Consider the following 21044-nt stretch of genomic DNA (forward strand, 5'->3'; position numbering starts at 1 on the left):
GAAACCGCGGGAGGTGGGGGGGCGCGGTGCGGGGGGGCCGCGGAGGGCGCTGGGGTTCCTGTCATGTGACCCCTGCCCTCGCTCCCTCACAGCCTCGCTGGGCGTCCCGGGGGCAGGTCCCAGGAGGGTCTCCTCCCGGCACGTGTGCCCTCGTCCCCAGGTGAGCGGGGCGCGCGGTCGGAGGAGGCGGCGGGACGTCAGGGATGGAAGGGACAGACGACGCCGAAGGGCTGCTGGCGCTGGGGGACGGGGTGCTTCGGTCACTGCACAAGTGGCAGAGGGGTCCCCTCGCGCCCTTCCCAAGGCCGGACCCGACCCCCGGACAGCGGGCACAAGGGGATGCCGGCAGCCGGGACCCTGGGAACCGCTGGGGTCCGCGCGGGGCGGCTTCCCCAGGGAGAGGAGCGCGAATTGTCTGTCGCCAAGGGTGACCGAGAGGGCCCGCGGCCACAGGAGGTGGCGCCGGCGGGCTGTGGGCCGTGTGCATGGGCTTCGGCTGGGAGGGTCCCGTCTTCACGTGTCCTTTAGACCTTCAGCGCGTTTTACAGACGGGGAAGTTGAGGCCCCTGGCCGGGTGTGGCTTTGGGAGGTGGATGGGGACTGAGGCCAGACGTCTTCCCACAGGATGTTTGCTCTGCATTTCTGACCTGGGAGCTCAGCCACGCGGGCCCACGTCCCTGCTGGGGAGGGCGGTGTTGCAGACCCCGCTCCAACCTCGACCCCCCGGCAGCCATGCGGCGTCCGCGGTCCGTGCAGTGGGCGCAGGCCCACGGGGCGCCCGCAGGCGAGGCGCTGTGCGAGCAGGAAGTGGAGCGGCTGTTCTGCTCCAGGGCGCCCGTGCGGACACTGCCCTATGCCATGGTGGACAGGCGCCTCATCCGGTGAGTGCGCGACAGCTGCAGGGTCGAGGCCGGCGAGGGGTGGGGACGGCGGCACGAGGGCGCCCTGTTGGCGGGAACGGAAGTCACCTGTGGGCGTGGGGGGGGTGGAAGGCGCCCGGTGGGTACAGGGGTGACTCGGGGACGCCCCCATCACCGCCCATCGCAGGCAGCTGCGCGAGCCGCCCGAGGGGCTGAAGACCTCCTGCTGGCAGCGGTGGCAGCGCAGGCGGCGGACGGCGGGACGGCGCCTGCGGGAGGCGCTGCGGCGGCTGGCCCAGGGCTTTGGGCTCTGGGAAGGGGCACTCTACGAGATCGGGGGTAGGACCTGCCCGCCAACGCCACCTCCCCTCGCTGGGGTCTCAGTGTCTAGCTTGGAATCAGGAGGAGGGCGCTGGGCCGCTTACCACGCCGCCCCTCTGTCCCCACCAACCAAGCCCCGGTCCCCGTCCACACCGCTCTACCCCCGAGCGGCAGCACCCCCTGGTGGCTGCCACAGGTACTGTTAGGCCTCGGGGACCCGACGGTGAAACAGGTCCCGGGAGGCTGATCGCCGCCCCCGGCTGGGTCGCTCAGCCCTGGGATTCTCAGCTGGACCCGGGCTTGGTGCCTCCCTGACTGATTGCTGTTCTCCTCACAGGCCTCTTTGGCACTGGAATCCAGTCCTATTTCACCTTCCTTCGCTTCCTGTTGCTGCTCAATCTGCTGACCCTGCTTCTGACCTCCAGCTTCGTCCTGCTGCCCCTGGCCTGGCTCCGCCCGCCTGACCCAGGCCCTGCCCTTAACTTCAGTGAGTGCCTGGCCCATGGAGGGAACAGTGATCCGGAGCCCACATGCACCCTGGCTCAGAGTCTTGGGACAGCCCTGACCCTCTGTGCCCTGACCCTGGGCATCTTCCTGCTTGGGTCAAGGTCTGGGACTCAGTGACCGAGCCTTTTTGCATGGTATCCCTCCTGTCCCCTCTTCAGAGCACTGCTCAGGCCTCCCTGGGGTGGGGGCTATGGAGTGGGTAGGGGCAGAGCCTCACCTATGCCTTGGAGACCCGTCCCTAGTGGCCCTTTTTCCCTCAACAGCCCTCCAGTGCCCTGGTGGCACCCAGCTCCAGACCGGTGTTCCCAATTTCCACAATCAACTTTGGAATGTTCTAACTGGCAGGGTAAGTGGGCTCTGCCCTGGCTATGGACCAGGGGGGCTGGGGAACCCAGGGAACTGCCCTCAAGGGACCCCAGTCTAAGAGGACCCCCACCCCTCCAAGGACATTCTGGCTTCTAGGGGGGCACGGCCTTCCACAGAGAGACTGGCTGGGCCAGTGACGAGGACAGAAAGAGGCTGAGGCCATTGTGCACAGCTCAGGACTAGGGACATGTGCCCACAGCCCTCAGGGCCCAGCTGAGGTGGCGGCTCAAGGGACAAGAGGGGACAAGTGCCCAGGCCTCTGGGATTAGCACCATCCCACCCTCATCCTTGGAAGCCACTTCATGGTTGCTGTGCAGGCTCCTGTGTTCCAGTCCTGTCTCTTTCTCAGAACTGTGTGGCCTTGGGAAAATTGTCTAACCCCTCTGAGCCTCTGTGAAATGGGGGTACTCTTACCCCTACTTGATGGAGTTATGGTGCGAGTTAATACATGGAAAGCACGTAGCACACAGCCTGGCAGGGCCCCGTGCTCAGCTGTCATCATTCACGTCCCCAGGCCTTCAACAACACCTATCTCTTTTATGGCGGGTACCGGGCAGGCCCCGAGAGCAGCTCTGCATACAGCATCCGCCTGGCCTACCTCCTGAGCCCTCTGGCCTGCCTGCTCCTCTGCTTCTGTGGGATTCTGCGGCGGTGAGAGCTGGCCCCAGCCTCTGCCTCCTTCCAGGGGTCTTCCCTGCTCATTCTGCTCATTGGCGTGGTACCCCCAGTTGTCAGGAAAGCCCTCGCCCATGTTCAGTAAGGCTCATGGGTGCTCCCAGGGTCCAGAGTCTGGGTCACCAGCTGCAGACCTCAGGGACAGGGGCCACTGCCCCTGTATCCCCACCCAGGCCTTGGTCCAAGCCTGCTCCTGGGGCTGTCAGGGGCTTCCCACTCCAGACCCAGAGCTGAGCCAAGGCCGTGGCTGGCAGGCGGGAGGTGCCTCTCCCCCATAAGCCCTGGCCTCCTGCCCCTCCAGGATGGTGAAGGGGCTGCCTCAGAAGCTGTTCCTGGGCCAGGACTACAGGTCACCTCTCAGTGCCAAGGTCTTCTCCTCCTGGGACTTCTGTATCCGGGGGCAGGAAGCAGCCACCATCAAAAAGCATGAGATCAGCAACGAGTTCAAGGTGTGTACGAGGACATGTGTGAGTATAAGATGTGTGCATGTGTGTGCAAATGAGCCTGAGTGCCAGAGCATGGATAACTATTAATATACATATATGTGTTTGTGTGTGACTGAGTGCTGGTGTGCGTGTGTGTGCACATGGGGTGAGAGCTGGAGGCAGGGGCTGTGGCGGTGTTTAGGTGTGAGCACTCACCTGCAGTGCAAGGAGAGGGTAGTCTACATGAAACCACCCGCCATGCCTGGGCCTGGCCCTGCCCCGGTGTCACCCACACCCTGCCTAGATGCCGGCAGCCTGTCTGGGACACACACTGACCCAGGCCCGGGTCTGTTTGACCCTCCTCTTCCTCCATGCACCTCCCAGCCCAGGGCCAGCCCTAACCTGCCTCCACCCCGCCCCCGCCCCAGGTAGAGCTGGAGGAGGCATATCGCTTCCTGCTGGCGCAGCAGCAGACCGGGGCCCAGAGAGCCTGCCACCTGCTCACTTCCCTGCGGGTCAATGTCCTCATCGGCCTCCTGGTGGTTGGGGGCATCAGTGCCATCTTCTGGGCCACCAAGTACTCGCAGGACAACAAGGAGGTACCAGGCAACTGACAAGTGTTCATTTAATCCTGGCTGGAACTGCGGGGAGGAGGGGGGAACAGGATGGGCCCACTTTGCAGTTGAAGAATCTGAGGTTCAGAGAGGTGAAAGCAATTTGCCCAAGGTCACGGCAGGTCAGACTGGCTCTACCTGTGAATATCCCCTGACCGCCACGCAGCCATAGTCTGTGGGTTTCCAGAGGCAGGGCCTGCCCGGAGTTACACTTTAGGGGTGTAGAAGATGGGGGAGCTGCTGGGGACTTTCCAGCCCATGGGCATCCCTTCCCCGCTTTCCCCTGTAGGAGTCCCTGTTTGTGCTACTCCAGTACCTGCCCCCTGGGGTCATCGCTCTGGTCAACTTTCTGGGGCCTCAGCTGTTTGTTTTCCTGGTCCAGCTGGAGAACTACCCTCCCAACACTGAGGTCAACCTCACCCTTATGTGGTGAGTGACAGGTGGGACCCCATGTGGAGGGTAGGGGAGGGAAGGAGGGCTCAGAGGCAGGAGAACTGTGTCCTGCTTCCCGCCTTGGTTGTTTCCTGACACCAGGAGTGCCCAGCAAGGGAAGGCAGATGGGCACTTCCAGAACACTCTGTCTCAGGGACCCGGGTCTGAGGTATTCCACTTGTCTCCATCCAAAGCAAGCCAGCAGTCTGGACCAAGTGCCAGCCATTCAGAGGGGCCAGTGACTATTTTGTCGGGTTGGGAACCAGCTTCACATACTTAGGAAAACCAGGAACATGGGATACACACAGTTCCCACATACTTGAGGGCTTATACCCTTTACATTGTCAACTGTCATGCAGGGTATTATGCGGGGTCTCAGCTCCTGCTCCCCACATAAGAATGCAGGATATGGTGAGGCCAAAAGGGAACACCCATGGAGCCACAGATAGGGGAGTTATACCACTATACTCCACGCCACTCTGCAATCCACTCTTGCTAGCTCAGCCACCATCTTCTTGCTAGCCCCCATTTTTCTGCTAGCATAGCCATGGCAGTTATATTAGTGGCCAGTGGCTCACTGGTTACAGCTGATGGCCAATTAGCCACAGCTGATGGCCAACCAATCACAGTTGATGGCCTTTTACTACCCGAGTGAGCACCTTTCCACGTGAGGCCGAGAGCCTGGAAACTCCTCTCTGGGACTCTGTCCCCACAACAACCCTCACCATGACCTGTGAAATCAGAACCATCCGCATCCCCACTGGACATATGAGTAAACTGCGGTTCACAGGGACCAAGTACCTCGGCCGAGGTCAAGCTCGCCAAGTCTGCTGGGTGGAGGCTCAAACTCAAGCCCTCCTCTGCCCCCATGCTCTGCTCTGTCTCCCCTCTCCAGGCTAGGGTCCTGTCTTGGACCCATAGCCCCTCTTTGGACCACTGACCTAAGCTCCAGCCCTGCTTTTCTCTCCACCTGCCATCCCACCCACCCGCCACGCAGCCTCCCTCAACAGATGAACCACTGTTAAGAGCCTGCCATGTGTTAGCATTAAAACGTTTGCACTTACTAGCTATAACGTGCATGCGATGGTTTGGCGTTGGCGGCCCTCCTTATGGCCCAGCTATGCATGCACGTGTGTGTGATTTAGGAGGCAGTGTAAGTAGGCTAGGGTATTAACAGGTGGTAGGAGAAAGGAAGATCTCACCTGCAATTAGGATACTAAAGGCCTATCTATGCCTGTGAATTTCCAAGCGGGGCGGGTGGGGAGGACTCGGTGCAGTATTTCCCAAACTGGTTTAAAAACAGAACCCTTCTCCCATGAATCACCTGGAGACCAAGATTCTGGGGAACATTGCCACAGATGGAGAAGGTTGGAAGGAGGCTGAGCTCTGGATTCAGAGGGGGCTGGGCCTGGGAGAGACCAGATCTAGCGCAGGTTTCAGCCACACCTGTATCCTGGAGCTGGCGTGCCCACGCCTGGGCCCCGCCCCTGACGCCGCCCCGCCCCCAGGTGCGTGGTGCTGAAGCTGGCCAGCCTGGGGATGTTCTCCTTCTCGTTGGGTCAGACCATGCTGTGCATCGGCAGAAACAAGACAAGCTGTGAGTCCTATGGCTACGACGCCTGCGACTACCAGGTAGCTGGTGGCTCCATCAGGGCTGTCCCTTCCGTGCATCTCCCCAAAACCCCACACTTTGACCTCCCTGCCCTTTTGATCTACTTGTCCCTCTCCAGGTCTCACCTTTGCGGGAGGCTGTGGGCAGAGCCGCCCATACCTCAGCTCACCTCCAGGGGGCGCCATTCGCATCACGCTGTGCGCCGCGCTGGGTGGCAGCCCCGGCTGCTGGGTGGCAGCCCTGGCTGCTGGGTTTCCCTGCTCCAATCTTATCCTCAAGGCCCGGGTTTTAACTTAGCGATCATATCAGACTCCGGGCAAGGCTCCTGTGGCCGAGACACCGCCCCCATGGGTGGGTGAGGGGCAGCCGGGGACTGTGGGTGGTGACAGGGGCCCCTCTGCACCAGTGCTGGGAGAACTCAGTGGGGGAGGAGCTGTACAAGCTGAGCATCTTCAACTTCCTGCTCACCGTGGCCTTCACCTTCCTCGTCAGCCTGCCTAGGAGGTGAGTCACGTGGGGACACCACGGGGGTGACCTGGGCATGTCTGGGGATGGCCAGTGGCCACAGCCAAGCGTGAGCCGTTCTACACACGTGTCCGTGTGAGTGAGCGAGTGTGGGGGGCCATGGCCATAACCAGGGCGCCCCACGCGCTCTTCTTGGTGGTGGTACCTGGACACTTCCTGTCTCCAGGCTGCTGGTGGAACGATTCTCAGGCCGGTTCTGGGCCTGGTTGGACCGGGAGGAGTTCTTGGTGCCCAAGAACGTGCTGGACATCGTGGCAGCGCAGACGGTTACCTGGATGGGCCTCTTCTACTGCCCCCTGTTGCCCTTGCTCAACAGTGTCTTCATCATCCTCACCTTCTACATCAAGAAGGTGCGAGTTCACCGGCTGGGAGGGAGCAGGGCGCACCCTGAGCGGGGCTCCCGCTCCTGCCACCCCTCCTACCCAGCGGCCCTTCCCTGGGCCTCCAGACTCCTTGGTGTGTGCAAACGGGCTAGCGGCCCCCAACGGCTGTTTCTTGCTCCCCAGTACACCCTCCTGAGGAACTCCAGGGCGTCCCCTCGCCGATTCCGGGCTTCCAGCTCTACCTTCTTCTTCCAGCTGGTGCTCATCCTGGGCCTGCTTCTGGCCACCGTGCCGCTGGGCTACGTGGTCAGCAGGTGAGGGGAGTAGAGAGGCTGGAGGCTGGCAGGCGGGCAGCTCCTCCCGGGGAACCTGACGCTGGCCCTCTCTCCACAGCATCCACTCCTCCTGGGACTGCGGCCTCTTCGCCAACTACTCGGCCCCCTGGCAGGTGGTCCCGGAGCTGGTGGCCCTGTGGCTGCCACCCTCTGGCCAGCGTGCCGTCTACTACCTGGGCTCCCATGCCTTCAGCTTTCCCCTCGTCATCCTGCTCAGGTTCCTCTCAGGACAACAGGGGCCGAGGGAGGCGGGGGTTTCCTTCCTTCCGTGGGCACCCCCAGCCAGTCTCATGGGATCTGGGAGCCAGACAAGGAGAGCCCAGGGAGGCAGGGGCGGGGTACGGAGCATGAGCTACAAGGCAGGTGGCCTGGGGGTTCCTCCTGTGGCCCCGGGCAGCTCCCTCGGGGCCTCACCTGTAAAGCTGGCACCTCACCGAATCACTGGAGAAACGCAGATGTGCTGAGAACCTGCAGCGGTTCTTCTTGTTGCCATTTAGAGGAGAGGGCCTGAGCCCCCGTGGGAGGGAGGAGAAAGAGTTGTCTGCCAGTGCAAGACAGAGAAGGACCCCAGGAGGCGTTTTTTTAAGAGATTTGGTTGAGGAGGCAGCAGGGATGGGACTGACCTTGGATCCCCCTCTATCCAAAGCCTTGTCCTGACCGTGTGCGTCTCGCAGTCCCAGGCCAAGGCAAGGGCCATCCACGGCCTCCGAAAGCAGCTGCTTTGGGTGAGTCATCTGGCTGGGAAGGCAACCGACTGCGGGTGAGACCCTGCCCAGGAGTGTGGTCTCGGGCTGGCAGAGAAGCAGAGAAGGTGGAGGGAAAGAATGAGCTCCAGGCATCGCCTCAGGCCAGGAGCCATACGCAGGAATATGGCCTTAGGCTTGGGAACAAAGTTTTGATAGGAGTAGGGCTTTAGGCCAAGGGCGGGGCCGGGACCCTGCCGGTCTCGGTTGTAGACCAGGCCCTTACGGGGCGGGGCCAAATAAAGGTGGGCCTCGGACTAGGGGCGGGATCTGGAGGGGGCGTGGCCTCTGAATTACTGGGGCAACCGTGACGGGGCGTGACCTCGGGCTGGGGCTAAACCGGGGCGGGGCTTCGGGCGGGAGGGGCGGGGACGTTGCTTCTCCCCGCCCCCGGCTCGGGAGCGGAGGCGCGGCTGTTAACCAGCTGCTCGCTCCTCCGCTGCAGCAAGTCCAGGAGAAGTGGCACCTGGTGGAGGACCTGTCGCGGCTGCTGCCGGAGCCGGGCCTCGCTGACTCTCTGGGGCCCGAGTCCCCTCACTGTCGATCTTCCCGCCCGCGATCCTTCTGCCCCGGATTCCCTTGCCCGGGATCCCCCAGGCCGGGACCCTCCCTCGCGGATCCCGCCTGTAGATTCCACTTCCCCAGCAGCACGGATCCGACCCCTGCCGCCACCTAGAGCCTCCCCAGGGTCCGACCTGTAGCCCCCACGCCTCACACTCCTGCCCCCTGTTGACCCCCAAACCCTCTCAGTGGGCACCTCAAAACGGGGTTCACACACCCAAGGGCAGCAGGAAGAAAATAAGGGAACTTGTGTTTGTATTTTTATCTCATTATGTTTTTGTTGTTTTATAATGTGCATCTTACAGTACTACAGTAACCCATGAATACAATTTATGAATATACGTCCATTGGAAGTGCTCGGAAATTGTTTACGGTGGAAAGGGCCATCACAAAATTTGGGAAGGGAAGACCTGGCCCTGTTAGGGCAAACCTGCACCAGGGGTTGCTGTGTTCTCCCTGCATGGTGCCCCACACAACCTCCCGTCGTTCCTTCTAAACCTGTGAGGAGATGGAGACCCATGGGGGTGCGGTCAGTAAGGGGCAGAGCCAGGATCTGACCCCTGGGCACTGGTTCCAGAGCCGCATGGAGCAGTGTGGGGCTTGTGTCGCGTCCAGCGCAACTCGGGCAGTGTGGGTGCGAGAAGGGGCGGCGTTGGGTTAGGTTTTAAGAAAGAAAGAGACTTAATGCAGTTAATTCTCAGAAGGCCATGCTTGTCACAAAAGTGAATCAAACCAATTATCTTTGTCCCCAAGCAGCCGGAGCAGAAAGTCTTGTGATGACTTAGGTGAGGTATGCCCCTCCCCGGGGACAAGTCTCTCATGCTGTAACAGTTCCGTTGAGATAAATGGAGAGAGTTGGTCTTTATTGCCCTCATGACTTCTCTCACAATCAGGTGAGAGAGGAAAAGCCAGAGTTAGCAACGGCTTTTCCCAGGCAGGGGGGAGGGGAGGCAAGGCCCCTTCCCAGATCTTCTAAGGCAGCTCATCGGGGGTCCCCACTCGGTTCCACCCATCTTAGGTTTTATCTCACGTGAGATATCTTACCTGTCTTTGGCTGCAAACCATCTTTTGGGGACCAAACAGAGAGACATAAGGTGTAAAACATTGAGATAAGCAAAGCCCCAAAAAGGCGCAGTCTCACAGACTATTCTTTCCTCAAGGAAAGACACAGGGGACTGTCGGCTAGGCTGCTGTGTGACAACAGGCTTGGCTGTGATTCCCCGCCCTGACCCCAAGGGGCTTATAAGGCTCATTTGAGCCTGAGTAACAAACGTTCTGAAGTTGGCGTCTCCCTAGCAGGATTCCTCAGCGCCCAGTATTCTAACCCAGCAACTGCACATCAAAACAGGGTTGGACCTCAGGAAAGCAGGACAGGCGCCCCACCACCAGCACCCCCGCCATGCCTTCTGCGGAGTCTGTTCTCCTGCCCTCTCCATGTCCCCCAGTTGAGCCATCCTTGAGGAACCTTGGAGGTGGTGGGGCTGGGGTGACTCCCAGGGCTGGGGCAGATTGCTGACCCTGTTGAAGCTTCCTCTTTGGAGCTTCTGGCTCAAGGTGGCAGTAACTCAATCCAGGGACCTCAGCCGCTGGGAACACCTGAGAAGCTGTCAGAAGTGGCCCCGTGCCAGCACCTCCAATGCGATTGATCCAGGCGCAGCCAGCAGCCAGGCATCGGGGCTTTCTGAAGCTTTCAGGTGACTTACCCGAGCCAGGATTGAGAACTGGAGGGAAAGCAGGGGAAACCCCAGGACGTGCTTGAAAAGCCCCCCTATCTCCACCCGGGGCCATGGCTGGATTCCAGGCCATGACACAGAGTCTGGGCAGCTCTGGCCAGGTGCCCTCAGGCCCGCAGTTTTATATGGTCATTAAAGCACCTCCTGTTGCTGTCCTCTCAATCACCCAGCATCACAAGACCTATCCATCTGTCAACACGAGCTGGACCTTGTTCTGGGGCTGGCGATGAGCCTACGAGGGAGACACAAAGCTCTGCTCGGTCGAGGGAGGGCGAGTACAGGAAAGCGACTGACAATGTCAACGAGCAGTTTAGGTCGTGTGCTCCCTGGACCAGCCCCATCACCATCACCTGGGAACTTGTTAGAAATGCAGATTCTCAGGCCCCACCTGGCATCCCAAGTCAGAAAGTCTAAGGCTGGGGCCCAGTGGGGGAGCCCCTGGGATGGTGCTGATGGGCACTGAAGTGGGAGAACCGCTGCACAGAACCATCAAGGTCCTTTCCTTAGCACCTTCGTGTCCCTCCAGTGAACGTGTACTGAGAAGCAGCCAAGTGCAAGGCCAGGCTCCCTAGGCGCTGTGAGGGAGAGGACAATCTTGGAGGCCTTGGGCAAATCAGCAAACTCGGGGCCTCAGTGCGCTCAGCCACCACCTGGGGATGACACCACCATCCTCTGAGTGGTTGTGAGGATTTAAGCAGCAATTACTTATAAAGTGTCCCAAGGGGTGCCTGGCCCTTCCTAGTAGTGTGGTCAAGGTCCTATTCTGATGTGGTCATTGGCCTAAGGAGACAAGTGGACAAGATGAGAAGTGGAGCTGAGACCCCCTACGATCACAACTGTCCAGCAAGACACCCTGGGGTGGGAGGGGCACCCCCAGCAGGAGGTCTCACAGAGCAGGTGACTAGCAGGGAAGGGAGGTTTCAGACAGGAGATGCAAGCAGAGGGAACAACCTGAGCAAAGGATGTGGATACCGTCTATCTACCCAACCAGCCCAGGGCCCACAGTGCAGCGGTGCTGGCTGAGTGTAGCCCTGCTTTGGCTCCAAGGCCCAGGCACCCCCTAATTCCTGCAGGGGGTGAGGGAGTCTGCTGTTCTGGGCCCAGCCCTGGCTGCTGAGGCCCTGGGGTGCTGTGGCCTCCGGGTTATCTCCCTGCTTCACATACCTCCCAAGGAGCGCCCCGGTGACACACCAGGGTGCAAAGGGGCCCCCACTGAGGGAGCCTTTTCGAGCCTGAGCAGAGGCCCCACACCAGCAGAGACATGAGGCTCCAGCTACTGATCTGCTTGGCTACGCTGGGTGAGCCCCACTGGAGGCATCCTGGAAGGTGGGGGGTGCTGGGAGGCACAGGACAGGTGGGACCTGAAGGTATGGACACATTGGGAAACACAAGACAGAGAGGGCTTGAGTCTCAGACCAGCCCCTGACGGCATATGTGGCCCAGTTATTGCTTCTCCATTCTGGGCCCACCATTTACTCATCTGCAAAATGGGCCGATGATACTAAGTGTGGGCTTGCAAGAGCTGTTGTGAGTGAAGATGGTTGTTGAGTCCTGGGCGTCCTGCCTGGCCTTGGTAGGAGGCTCTCTGGGTGGTCTCTGGCCTCCCCTCTACCCTGAGCTCTCTCCTTACTACTCTCTCCACTCTCCCCTCTCTTACAGCCACCAGCAGCTTCTCCACGGAGCAGGAAGTAGGTGAGTAGCCCACCATGTGGGAGTGAAAAGGGCCCCCAGCTGGGGATCCTGGAGTCAGAGTCCCCCACTTATGGTGGGTGCCTTGGCTGCGGGAAGGTTGCTGCTGGTGACGCAGTGTCTGCTGGTGGACAATTGGACAATTCTAAAACCCAGAGTCAACCCTTGTAGGGCCCTGCAGGGAGTGGATAGGAGAGAAGGCTGTGGGGGGGGATCTCCAGGGGACATGGGGTAACGAAAGTGTTTGACCTCCTGTGTGTGTGTGTGTGTGTGTGTGTATATGTGTGTGTGCTGGTGAAGGAGGAGGGCATGTCCCTGGGCAGGTGTACCCTAATCTCTCTACCCCAGATCTGGAACAGAAGCTCCTCTGGGAGCCCCATAGCTCTGCCCGATGGGTGTGACCCCAGAGAGGGCTGGGAGCTTTCTGGTGCGTTGCCGTGTGGGGGGGCCATAGTCAGGAGGGGAGCCGTGGGGGGGTGCACGTGGTCCGGGAGGATGGCGGTGAGCGAATGGGGAAGTCCAGGCTCCCCCAGGGTCCAGGTCCAGCCAGGGGAGGTTGCCTTACTCTCAGAGGCAGCAGGAGGGCGTCTGGGCCTGCTTTCCATGAATCAGGGGATGGTACAGAGCCAGGGGGAGGAGACACTCCTGGTCTGGACTCCACTCCCTTTGCCTCTTCGCTTTTCTGCTCCCCTCCCTTCTCTTGCCCTCTCCCCTGCCCCATTTCTAGCCCTGTGCCCCATAAGGTCAAGGTGATGGGTCACCTCCTCCTCTGCACGTCTTCAGGGCAGAGGCGCTGCTCTCCCTGCTGCCTGGTCCCAGCAGGTCCCTTCCCTGGTCACAGGGTGGAAGAGCTGGCTTCCTCCTCTGTTCCACCGAAGGGCGGGTCTCCCCTGACTGCCGCACAGGCTGAACTATCATTTCCTCATTCGCTTTAAAAACAAACACATTGTGGTGTTTCAGCTAACAAAAAAAAATGACAGCAGAGGCTATGCAGGCCTCTGGGTCTCCGGGAAGAACCTGGGTGGGGTACATCCCAGGGCACTGTCAGGCGCCTGACTGCTCAGACACTTGCCAAGCAAGTCCTACTAACCAAACTCCTAAGAGACTGACTGGTAAATCATTCATTCATTCATTCATTCATTCATTCATTCATTCATTCATTCTCTCAATATGGCTGAACCTGTTTGGTACAGGCCCTGCTCTAAGTCTCAGGATGGATACACAAGGTGCAGAAACAAAACGAAGCCCCTGCTCTCATGCTGCTTACATTCTAGTGGGGCTGGAGGGGCAAGTGATGATAAAATTGAGCATACTCTACACATGCTAGGATGTGATTTGCCCTGGGGAAAAGCAAGCAGGGAGAAGGGAAAGGAACATGGTGGGGGTGGGGAGGACGGGCAGCATTTACTGAGAAGTCGTCACTGAGAAGGGGACACCCAAGCAAACACACATAGAACAGGATGTGCCTGGACAAGGGTCTGCATGGCCAGAGCACAGGAAGGAGGGAAGGGGAGAGTTGGGGGAGGAGGTAAGAGGGGTGGGAGAGGGTTGGGTAGGGAGGGCTGTGGCTGTGAGACGGTTTGCCCAGAAGACAGGATCTGATGTAGCCTTCACGGGGTCCTTTCACTGCTGTGTTGAGAAGAGACACATGGGGCAAGTGTAGAACCCCAGATAGTCATTAGGCTGTTCCCCGGATTCAAAGGAGAGATGGGTGATAAGGCAGACATTGTCGAGATGTAGTCTGAGGGTCAGGCTAGCTACACTTGCTGACGGATGGGGTGGGATGGGAGAGACAGAGCCGTGGAAGATGACCCCGAAGTTTTGGGCTGATCTGGAAGGATCAGCTGAAGTGCAGCCTTACAATGGCATCTTATGCAGCTGAACTGGCTTCAGTGGGAGTGAGAAGTTGGGCGAAAGACACTGAATGTTAAGGAATTGAAGAGCTAAGATACTGGAAAGATACACTGTGTATTTTGAAATCCCCAGGAATCATGGCAGCTGTAGTATTGAGAGTACAGTTGGGCGCCGCTTAATGACAGGGACACGTTCTGAGCAACGCGTCGTAAGGCGATTTCGTTGTTGTGCAAACATCCCAGAGGCACTTACACACCTGGGTGGTGCCGCCTACCGCACAGCTAGGCTACGTGGTACAGCCCATTGCTCCTGGGCTACCAGCCTGTACAGCACGTCACTGCACAAAACAACACGAGATTAAACCAAGTGCAAGAGAAAACGATGCAGTTAAGAGACACGGTAAATGTGAAATGTGTGAGGCCACTGCCGGCAGAACACAGCTATTGTTTTATAGCAAAACTGTTTTGTTTTTTATAAGTAGAAAGAGTACTCTAAAATAAGGATAAAAAGTATACTACAGTAAAAACATAAACTGGTAACACAGTAGTTTATTATCAACTATCACACTGCACGTAATCATGTGCTGCACTTTTACACAACTGGCCTCGCAGTGTGTTTACACCGGCGTCACAGCAAACAGGAGGAATGCACTGTGCTATGACGTCACAATGGCTATGATGTCACTGGATGATAGGCATCCTTCCGCTCCATTATATTCTCATGGGACCACTGCCGTATATGCGGTCCATTGTTGACCAAAACGTCCTTATGTGGCACATGACTGTAGCAGAAACCGGGGGCAAGAATCTTCCAGAAATGATGGGCATTTCTAGGTCATTGTAACCCAGAAGGGTAGCTGGAATATGTCTGAAGACGTGAGGTTCAAGGCTGGTGTTTAGGGAGGAAGGAGGGAGAATGGTCCGGAAACATGGAAAGGATGTCCACACCCATGGTCCCAGGCCACTGCTGGGAAGGCTGTGGGGATCCACACCTCCTCAGACAGCCGCTGGTGTAGCCCGTGCCCTGGGGAGGGGGCTGGGTTCCACTGGGTATGGTAGATGAGAAGGTGTTGAGGGTTGTGGGGGTTTGGGGACCCACTGAGCCTGCATTCTGGAGGGCGCAATGGGAGGGCGTCAGGATTGCGCAGGTTGGGAGGCGGGATGTAAGGGGACATGCAGGGCCCTCTGCGGGTTGGGGCAGGAGGAGGAGGGTGACCGGGGAGCCAGGGGGTTCCTGTGGGCTGCTGTGAACACAGGACAGAGGGGCAGCATCTGGGTGAAGGACATGTAAAGTAGTGTACGCCCTTGAGAGAGCGCAAGGGAACGTTGATGGATTGTCCTCCATTTACTCCTAAAACCTGTTTGGTATTTCTGAGGGAGCTTCTCGACCATTTCACAAGAATTACTTGGAGGCGGGTTGCGTTTGTCCTGTGGCTGCCATAACAAAGTGCCACAAACTGGGGTGTGAAGAACAACAGAAATTGATTCTCTCCCTGTTCTGGAGGCTAGAAGTCCAAGATCAAGGTGTCAGCAGGGCTGGTTCCCTCAGGAGGCCGAGGGAGAAGGGGTGCCATGCTTCTGTCCTGGCTTTGTGGATCCTGGCACTGGGTGGCTAGTGACAGCACACTCCAACTTCTGCCTCCAGTTTTCTTCACATGGTCTCTGTGAGTGTGTGTGCACACGTGTGTGTGTGAGTGTCTCCTCTTGTTAAGGCTCCCTAACCCAGTATGGATTATTGGGGTACATCTGCAAAGACCTTATTTCCACATAAGGTCCCATGCATAGGATCAGGGGGTTAGGGCTTGAACATAACTTTTTGGAGAACACAATTCAACCCTCAACAGGTTGGTTGTTTGTTCAAAATCAGCTCCCTGGGTCCCACCTCAAGTCTCATGAATTGGATCTCTAGGTTAGGGACTCGAATCTCCAAGTTTCCCGGCGTCGCAGAGACAAGTGTGGAGAGAGGGCCAATCCCCAAGGGCCTCTGAGCCTGGCTGGGCAGCAGCTCTACTGTCCTGGGTCTGGATGGACACCCTGCACAGCCACCGGCTCAGCCCAGCCTCCTCCTGGCTCGGCCTCCAGTCCCAGGGATGGCCTTGTCATTTCATCAAAGTTTGAGTGTGACATCCCACCATTCAAATGTTCTGATGTGCTTGATGAATGTTAAATCAAATGACAGACCACTTATTATTGGTGGGATGGAGGCATACACTAAATAATCAAAAGGAAAAAACCACACAAGTCGTTAGAATAAAAAGTGAATGGCCCACTGCGTACTGTATGAAAAAAATGGCTCCTGTCTGTGAACTTATGTAAATCAAGTTTCTATTAATGGCCGTGGAATGGAAATGAAGGTGGGCGAGCTTCTTTGTTCCACCGTTGTAAGTCAAGATCATTTCCTTCCATGAAGGGAGCAAAAAGAGAAGTGTCATCACACTTCCGCCCTGGACCCCCATTTCCCCTGTGAGGGATTCTGGCCCCAAGAGCCGCTATGGGCCATGAGTTGGCCCTTTGGCCCCAGCCCGGGTTGTGCTGACGAAATGATTGGGAGCAGTCTGCAAAATGGTGTCCAGAGAGCAGCTTCAACTCTCCACACAGCCTCATTTCAAATCAAGGATATTGCATGAAAGCTTGCTTGGGAAAAAAAAAGTATTTAAAAACTAGGGGTTCTTATGAAGTTTAGAAAGAGGCACAGAGGGGGACGTATTTGTGGGTGGCTGTGCAGCCCGGGGCAGAGGAAGAAATCCTGATTCCATGAGGCTGGGGCAGCAGCTTAGCCCAGTTTCTCAGTCTCGACACTCCTGACACCAGGACTGGATCCTTCTGCGCTGGGGCCGTCCTGTGCACTGCATGTCCCTGTCCTCTTCCCCACTAGATACCCGGAGCACCCCCCCACACTCATGAGAACCCCAAATGTCTGCAGGCACAAAAATCCCCTGGAGGCAAAATCACTGCTGGGTGAGAACCACTGGTCTAGAAAGAAATATGTTTAGTGATCAGAAATAGGATTCCTAGGAAATGTCTCTGAACACCATCGCGTTCTAGTTTGTTCCTCAGCTCAGTGAGCAGTTTTCTGATCACAGTGTGGTTTCCAGAGCCCACGTGCCTAGCCAGGCACGAGCAACGCATGAGGTCTAGGGTATTCAGGTTTCATAGACGCTTCCTTCCACCACCACCCTCCCCCGGCACTGCCCCCACACACCAGTCTTCAAAATGCACCATTCATAATCCAGCCCTCTCTCCCAAACCCCCATTCAGAAGGCAGCTCTGTTTAATCCCAGTGGCTGTTGTGGAGAATTCACTACGGGCAGCCAGAGGCTCAATATGAAAAGACCTTAGAGATGTTTTGTGTGTCAGAACCGACTCCAGGATCTGCCTACAGAATAGAAAGTTACTTCCAAGCAGAGAGGTGGTCTCGCTGGGTGAACCCCTGCTGGGAGTGGCTAGAGACTGGGTGTTGACCCTGGGTCTGGGGGTAGCGACCTCTGGGTGCTGTGAGCATGCTGTGTCCTCCAGAGTCTCCCCAATTCTTCTGAGGTCCTGCTTTCCCCGAAATGGCTTCTTTCTCTTCAGTTTCGCCCATCCCCTCCAACGCTGGGGACCCTCCGCCGTAATGCCTCTGACAGGTCTGGGTCATGCCCTCTGCCCCCTGCCTTCTGATTGTCCCTTTAAACCAGGTGTTGACCTTCCTGGGCGCTGGGGCCCAGCCACCGCCCCTGTATCCCAGCTCCCCTGGTGGGTCTGACATGAACAGGCCTCTGGTACATGAGTAGACAGGCATTGGCGTTCCTGCAGGCCACTGCCACGCTCAGGCCTGCAGGCAGTGACAGTTCAATGGGTTCCTGGTCCACTTTGTACCTGACTTGTCCCCATCCCTGTGAGGAAATCCCCAGCTCAGGTGCGTACTCAAGGAACGCCTGAACTGCCTGGCATCTTGAGCACATGAGGACATCCCTGGAACAAGAACGTAGGCCATACTGCTGGGCGTCACTGGACAGTACCTGCCTTTTCATCTGAGAGTCACACAGCCAACAAACAGTAAATTTCTGGTTTCCTACCACGGGCTGGGGACATAGTGATCTGCAAGAATGTCTCTGCTTGTCCCCACAGCTTACGGTTCATAAAACTGTTGAATCTGGAAGTTGAATCCCGTGTTCCAAACTTCTCCATGCTTCCTACTTATGTCTCAAGTTCATTTTATTTGCGTAGTAAATATCAAGGGCAGAAAGAGTCTAAACCCAGGAGGCAGACTTTTTACCAGCAGTTTGTTTCTTTTCTTTAGGAAAAAAAAAAATCACATGAAGTTCACATGACAAGTTGAACCATTTTAAAGTGAACAATTCAGTGGCATTTGGTGCATTCACCGTATCTGCCACCCCCCCATCTAGTTCCAGAGCCATCACCCCAAGAGGAAGCCCCGTCCCCATGAGCAGTCACTCCCCACTACCCTCCCCCAGCCCCTGACAGCCCATCTGCTTTCTTTCTCTATGGGTTTTCCTATTCTGGATATTTCACATGAAGGGAATCATACCGTATGTTGCTTTTGGTGTCTGTTTCATTGAATATGGTGTCCCCAAGGTCGTAGTATCTGTCGGTAGGTACTTCACTCGTTTTTATGGCTACACACTGTCCCGTTGTATGGAGAGACCGTATTTTATTTATCCGTTCACGCATGGATGGACGTGTGAGCTGCTCCCTCCTTCTGGCGATTGTGAACAGTGCCGCTCCCAACACGTGTGCATGTGTATCTATTAGAGTCCCTGTTTTCAAGGCTTTTGCTACACATCTAGGAGTGGGATTGCAGTGTCATGCGGTAATCCGTTGTTTAACTCTTCGAGGAACCGTCAAACCAGCATTTCCTTACGGTGCTTGACAAATGTTGGCTTCCTTCCTCCTCCTCTGACTGTTTCACCTCCAGAAATCACCTCTGAGATCTCCATTGCCTACAAAGTCCTGGAGGTCTTCCCCAAAGGCTGCCGAGTTCTCATAACATGCCACTCACCCCATGCGCCTCTGCCCATCACCTACTCCCTCTGGGGCAGTGGGGACATTGAAGTCGCCAAGAAAACGATAAAGACCCAAGACCCGGCCTCCTTCAGCATCAATGTCACGCTCAAGTCCAGGCCAGACCTGCTCACCTATTTCTGCCAGGCAGCCACCACCGGGGGCATGCGTGTGGTCAGCACCAAGCTGCAGATGTACTGGGAGCTGTGGGCCAGTGAGTACATTGGGGAGGGGGCACATGTGGGGTGCAGGGTCTGGAAGAAAAGCAAAGCTCCTAGGCGTGGGAATCGGGGGGTCTGGGGTCTGAGGCTACATGGCAAAGGCAGACTGGCCTCCAAGAACCAGTCTCGGTCCCTTAGGGCCTGGTCCCAGGCTGGGGTAGAACCTGGCTGGGCCCCCCAGGGCACAATCTCCTGGCAGGGGCCAAAGGGAGGGTAAAACAGAGTCTCAGGGCAGAAGTGACCAGGGTCCAAGCCCCATTTGCTGAGAGCTCTGACCTCAAGCTGATAAAGTGGGCACTTTTTGTTCTTGATCTAATTTAATCATCACACAGCTGAGGGTGGCTTCCAGCCTGTGGAGGAGGAAGCTAAAGTTCTCAGAGATTGAGAACGTAGCCCCAGGCCGCCTGGCTTGCAAGTGGCAAATGATGGTTTCAAACCCCACTCCATCAAGCTCCCAGACGGGTATTCTTCTGATTTGTATCCTGATCTTAACTCTGGTCCTTCCTGGTAGGAGGCATCAGGGCTGGGAAGCAGGAAGTGTTGCCCGACCTGACCTCCGGTGGCACTGTGACCCCCTGGGCCCACACCCAGGAGGAGACAGCCCAGGGGGGGTGAGCCCAGTCTGGGACATTACAGGTCGAGGCTTCAATCTCAGGCAGTGGGCTGTGGGTCATTGGGCAAGTCACTCAACCTATCTGAATTTAGGTTGTTTCATCTACAAAACAAGGATAAGACTACCTACCCCAGGAGGGTAGAAATAATTCAATGGAAGCTCTTAGTAGATGGTCAGTATTCCACTTGTGGTGGTGGTTGTGACTTAGCAGTAAGGCTGTTTAGAGCCTTAGGCTGATGGCCCTGGGGAATAGTAGAATCTTCTAAGTGACAGTCCTGAAAGAGCATGTGTATTCCAGTAAAAGAGTCAAGACTGAGAGAATATAAATAGGATTGCCAGATAAACTTTGCATAGAACATACTCACGCTAAAGAAATTATTCATCCTTTATGTGAAAGTCATGTTTACCTGGGCCTCCTGTATTTTTTTGTGCTAAGTCTGGCAACCCAGAATATGCTACACATGAATAAAACCAAATGCGAAATTGTGTGGTACACACTGCAAGTAGGGTAGAAGCCCAGACACAGGGCAGAGGGAATAATCCAGAAGGCTGCCTGGAGGAGGTGGAAATCACAGTTACGCCTCCAGGCTCATTATTTTGTAACAAGGGAGCCTGTTGGGGAGACGGTATCACGTCCTCCAGCCATGCCTATTCTACCCTGTGCACCCTGCCAGATCCCGTGTCCCAGCTGCAAGCTAACTTTACCTTGCTGGACGAAGGGTCAGGCCCCAGGGTAGAGGTGTCCTGCCAGGCATTCGGCAGCCCACCCATCACCTACAGCCTGATCGGGAAGAACGGGCACGTCTACATGCAGCAGAAACCAACCTACGGGCAGCCTGCCAACTTCTCCTTTCCACTGACCGAGACGTCGGACTGGCTCCAGTGCCAGGCTGAAAATGACATCAGTGTCCAAAGCAGCCCCCTCACGCTGGTGCCACCAGGTGAGAGGGCTCCTTGGTTTCCAAAGGGGCAGCTGGAGCTTCTGGGTAGGTGGGTGGGAGGTGGAAGAGCTCCACCTGGCTGCTGCCAAGAGCTGGGAAGGGTATCACGAAGGAGTCACGCCTACTCTGGCCCTACCTTAGGGAAGCCCAGCCCAGACACCTCCGCTTCCCTCACAGGACAGCTGCCCCAGGGACCCACCTTTGTGCTGGCTGGCAGCCTCACCTCCATTGCAGCTATCACTTCCGGGATGCTGGCCTGGACCAAGTGGACCAGGTAGGAAATTGGTGCTGGATGAGGGGGAGGAGTCAGAACTGTGGGTGGCCTGTGTGGACCAACAGAAGCCCACGCTGGAGAGAAGTGGGTGGTAGGTTTGTAGGGCAGACCTGCCACCAGGACAGGGAAAGGGCCATGTCACTTCTGTGTGACTTGCAGAAGTTTAAGGGCCTGTCGTGTGCCAGGTGCCTGCCTCAGGCTTGCTGATTTATGGCTTTTTGTCCCGCTGACTGCGGCTCCAGCCGCCATGCCCTGCAGTGGAGTCAGCCAGCCTCTGGGTGGGGCACTCTCCTGTGTTCCTTGTAGGTCTGGAGGGATATTGGGATGGGGCACGATGCCTCTGGGACCAGGGTGGATGAGGGGCTTCTGCCCTCCATGGGAACCGCATAGGTCACTGCTTCCCAGCCGGTGACAGAA

The 21044-nt window shown here is 57.2% G+C and overlaps 2 protein-coding genes across 6 annotated transcripts; both read left to right on the forward strand.

The window, feature by feature from the left end:
* Positions 1-38: 38 nt before the first annotated feature.
* Positions 39-8659, forward strand: TMC8 (transmembrane channel like 8). 5 transcript variants are annotated; one of them, XM_081029942.1, is made up of 16 exons: positions 39-160; positions 625-881; positions 1048-1199; positions 1519-1668; positions 1952-2034; positions 2569-2705; positions 3031-3178; positions 3583-3753; positions 4058-4197; positions 5709-5832; positions 6219-6316; positions 6504-6687; positions 6844-6974; positions 7054-7212; positions 7642-7720; positions 8184-8659. In XM_081029942.1, exons 2-16 carry the CDS (start codon positions 733-735, stop codon positions 8412-8414), a joined length of 2136 nt encoding a protein of 711 aa, XP_080886068.1. In that variant the 5' UTR covers positions 39-160; positions 625-732; the 3' UTR covers positions 8415-8659. The 5 variants fall into 5 exon arrangements, with proteins under 5 accessions (XP_080886068.1, XP_080886069.1, XP_080886067.1 ...); XM_081029943.1 differs by having other exon boundaries at positions 6916-6974; positions 8184-8645; XM_081029940.1 differs by lacking the exon at positions 39-160 and adding an exon at positions 186-456.
* Positions 8660-11293: 2634 nt separating this feature from the next.
* On the forward strand, positions 11294-20631 carry LOC308488626 (protein IL-40; the record flags this gene model as incomplete). The annotated part of the gene is made up of 5 exons (XM_081028527.1): positions 11294-11330; positions 11692-11724; positions 18493-18792; positions 20087-20353; positions 20531-20631. 5 exons carry the CDS (start codon positions 11294-11296, stop codon positions 20629-20631), a joined length of 738 nt encoding a protein of 245 aa, XP_080884653.1.
* Between the last annotated feature and the right edge of the window lie 413 nt (positions 20632-21044).

The sequence above is a fragment of the Rhinolophus hipposideros genome (assembly GCF_964194185.1).
Source record: "Rhinolophus hipposideros genome assembly, chromosome: 20".
Classification (NCBI taxonomy): Eukaryota; Metazoa; Chordata; class Mammalia; order Chiroptera; family Rhinolophidae; genus Rhinolophus; species Rhinolophus hipposideros.

What these genes read in the sequence shown, in the direction of transcription:
- TMC8 (XM_081029940.1), top strand. Translation starts at nt 340, where the DNA reads ATGCCGGCAGCCGGGACCCTGGGAACCGCTGGGGTCCGCGCGGGGCGG. An exon ending in CCCCTCGTCATCCTGCTCAG is followed by an intron (nt 7,213 to 7,641) that starts GTTCCTCTCAGG and finishes CTCTATCCAAAG; the next exon opens with CCTTGTCCTGACCGTGTGCG. An exon ending in TCCGAAAGCAGCTGCTTTGG is followed by an intron (nt 7,721 to 8,183) that starts GTGAGTCATCTG and finishes CCTCCGCTGCAG; the next exon opens with CAAGTCCAGGAGAAGTGGCA.